The sequence below is a fragment of the Limulus polyphemus genome, unplaced genomic scaffold, assembly GCF_000517525.1.
Source record: "Limulus polyphemus unplaced genomic scaffold, Limulus_polyphemus-2.1.2 Scaffold8017, whole genome shotgun sequence".
In the NCBI taxonomy this organism is placed as follows: Eukaryota; Metazoa; Arthropoda; class Merostomata; order Xiphosura; family Limulidae; genus Limulus; species Limulus polyphemus.
In genome coordinates this window covers 29709-32580 of record NW_013673627.1, presented here as the reverse complement: position 1 = coordinate 32580, position 2872 = coordinate 29709, and the positions used below count along the sequence as shown (strand labels likewise).

The following is a 2872-nucleotide window of genomic DNA, read 5'->3' as shown; positions in this document are numbered from 1 at the left end:
GTCTCAATGTCATACTGAACCACCAGTTTCTAGATGTTAGTCATGTCTCAATGTCATACTGAACAACCAGTTTCTAGATGTTAGTCTTGTCTCAATGTCATACTGAACCACCAGTTTCTAGATGTTAGTCGTGTCTCAGTGTCATACTGAACCACCAGTTTCTAGATGTTAGTCGTGTCTCAGTGTCGTACTGTACCACCAGTTTCTAGATGTTAGTCATATCTCAATGTCGTACTGTACCACTAGTTTCTAGATGTTTGTCTTGTCTCAGTGTCCTACTGAACCACCAGTTTCTAGATGTTAGTCAATACCTCAATGTCGTACTGTACCACTAGTTTCTAGATGTTTGTCTTGTCTCAGTGTCATACTGAACCACCAGTTTCTAGATGTTTGTCTTGTCTCAGTGTCATACTGAACCACCAGTTTCTAGATGTTTGTCTTGTCTCAGTGTCATACTGAACCACAAGTTTCTAGATGTTTGTCTTGTCTCAGTGTCCTACTGAACCACCAGTTTCTAGATGTTAGTCTTGTCTCAGTGTCCTACTGAACCACCAGTTTCTAGATGTTAGTCGTGTCTCAGTGTCATACCGTACCACCAGTTTCTAGATGTTAGTCATGTCTCAGTGTCGTACTGAACCACCAGTTTCTAGATGTTAGTCGTGTCTCAGTGTCGTACTGAACCACCAGTTTCTAGATGTTAGTCATGTCTCAATGTCGTACTGAACCACTAGTTTGTAGGTGTTTGTCTTGTCTCAATGTCGTACTGTACCACAAGTTTCTAGATGTTAGTCTTGTCTCAATGTCATACTGTACCACTAGTTTGTAGGTGTTTGTCTTGTCTCAATGTTGTACTGAACCACAAGTTTCTAGATGTTAGTCATGTCTCAATGTCATACTGAACCACTAGTTTGTAGGTGTTTGTCTTGTCTCAATATCATACTGAACCACCAGTTTCTAGATGTTAGTCATGTCTCAGTATCATACTGCACCACCAGTTTCTAGGTGTTAGTCATGTCTCAGTATCATACGGCACCACCAGTTTATAGGTGTTGATATCTTGTAGTATAATATGTATACATTGTGATAATAGTACAAAGAATGAAGTGTTTTAGATGTACAATGAAACTTGTAAATTATTTTCTGTAAATTTCTTCACTATTCAGTTTCATTAGACACTTTTCTTCCCTTGTGAGATTGTTTACTTTTATGCTCCCACAGGAAGACCTAGTAGCTATTTCTGAAGAACTGGCACAACTTTATCATTACGTTTGTTTGGTAAATGGTGAAACCCCAAGCCGAGTCATGCTCGACCATGCCAAGGGATGTCAACATGTTGGTGAGTCTTCTCTACACTTTCTATACATCATGGTTACTACAAACAAAGGTGAGAGTGAACTCCTCTCGTGTCTAAAAAAGTGAGAGTGAACTCCTCTCGTGTCTAAAAAGGTGAGAGTGAACTCCTCTCGTGACTAAAAGGTGAGAGTGAACTCCTCTCGTGTCTAAAAAAGTGAGAGTGAACTCCTCTAGTGTCTAAAAAGGTGAGAGTGAATTCCTCTAGTGACCATAAAGGTGAGAGTGAATTCCTCTAGTGTCTAAAAAGGTGAGAGTGAATTCCACTAGTGTCCATAAAGGTGAGAGTGAACTCTTCTGACATCAATAAAGGTGAGAGTGAACTCCTCTAGTGTCCATAAAGGCGGGAGTGAATTGATGAAGAAAACCATCCTTAACAGTTTCTAAAAACCTGTCTCCCTCATGATTTGACGTGAAAATTTCCCAATCTCTATGCCTAAAATCAAAATCTCCCATAATTATAAACTCGATAACAGTTGAATTTTTTTATCTCCCTGTAGAGTTTCTCACTGTTTTCATCAGTATCATTTGATGGTCTGTAACAAATTCCCACTAAAAGCCTTTTCCATTTACATCCACAAATAGAAACCCAAACAGACTAAATCTCCTTGCTATTGTCTTTGATATGCTAAACTTTAACTGACTGTTACTCACATTTTACATATAAAGCTACTTGTCTCCCTCTTTTTAGTTCACTATCTCTATCTCAAAGAAATTTCTGTCATAAAGTTCTCTACATTTAGCCAAGTTTCAGTTATTCCCATTATATCAAAATCCTCTATTCTGACCAGTGCTCTAAAGGAATGCGTTTTACTTCATATACTTTTAGCACTACAATAATAACAGTTTAACTTACCATTAAAGATACCTTGTTCCACACCATACCCCTCTCTACGTCGTTTTTTCTTCATTATGTCTCCGTTATCCTTACAGTTGTGTTAACAGCTCTTGCAAACAAGCCAACACTTACCCTATTTAAATGTAAACTATCCGTTCCAAAAAGTATATTTGTTCTTTTAGCTTTTACGTGTCCCTCATAAGATATTGTGGACACAGACTTTGTTAAAAAAAAAAGAGACCTAACATACTGCAGGTTTAAGCCTTAATTTTAAAAAAGACCCTCATAAGATATTGTGGACCTAAACTTTATTTTAAAAAACTAGTTTCCTAAGTAAGCTCCATCAAATAATTAAACAGCTTAGACCTAGAGAAGATAGAACTGGCTTAAAAAAACGTCCTTTAGGAAGACTTGATGGCTGCAATTGTGAATAGCAACAAATAAAAGTGATTGGTTTAGAAAAAGAGTAATCACAGAAAGGTTATTAGAAAATAAATATCATGTAGTCAAAGACTGTAAAAAGGAAAGAAAACATATTAACAATGTGGTAAATTTAAGAGAAAAGTTATTCATTAAAGGTAAGTAAGAAGGTATTATCAGTCAGAGGCCCGGCATGGCCAGGTGGTTAGGGCGCTTGACTCGCAATATCAGGGTCGCTGGCTTGAATACTCGTCACACCAAACA

At 37.5% G+C, this 2872-nt stretch overlaps 1 protein-coding gene across 3 annotated transcripts in view; it reads left to right on the top strand.

Moving 5' to 3' along the window:
- Positions 1-8: 8 nt before the first annotated feature.
- The window catches only part of LOC111083050 (protein bicaudal D homolog 2-like), an 8289-nt gene continuing 5425 nt past the window's right edge, over positions 9-2872 (top strand). For all 3 annotated transcript variants that reach the window (XM_022379269.1, XM_022379267.1, XM_022379268.1), the window contains exon 1: positions 9-1336. In XM_022379269.1, the coding sequence (XP_022234977.1) occupies positions 1207-1336 (130 nt within the window). In that variant the 5' untranslated portion in view covers positions 9-1206. The remainder of the gene's footprint in view (positions 1337-2872) is intronic.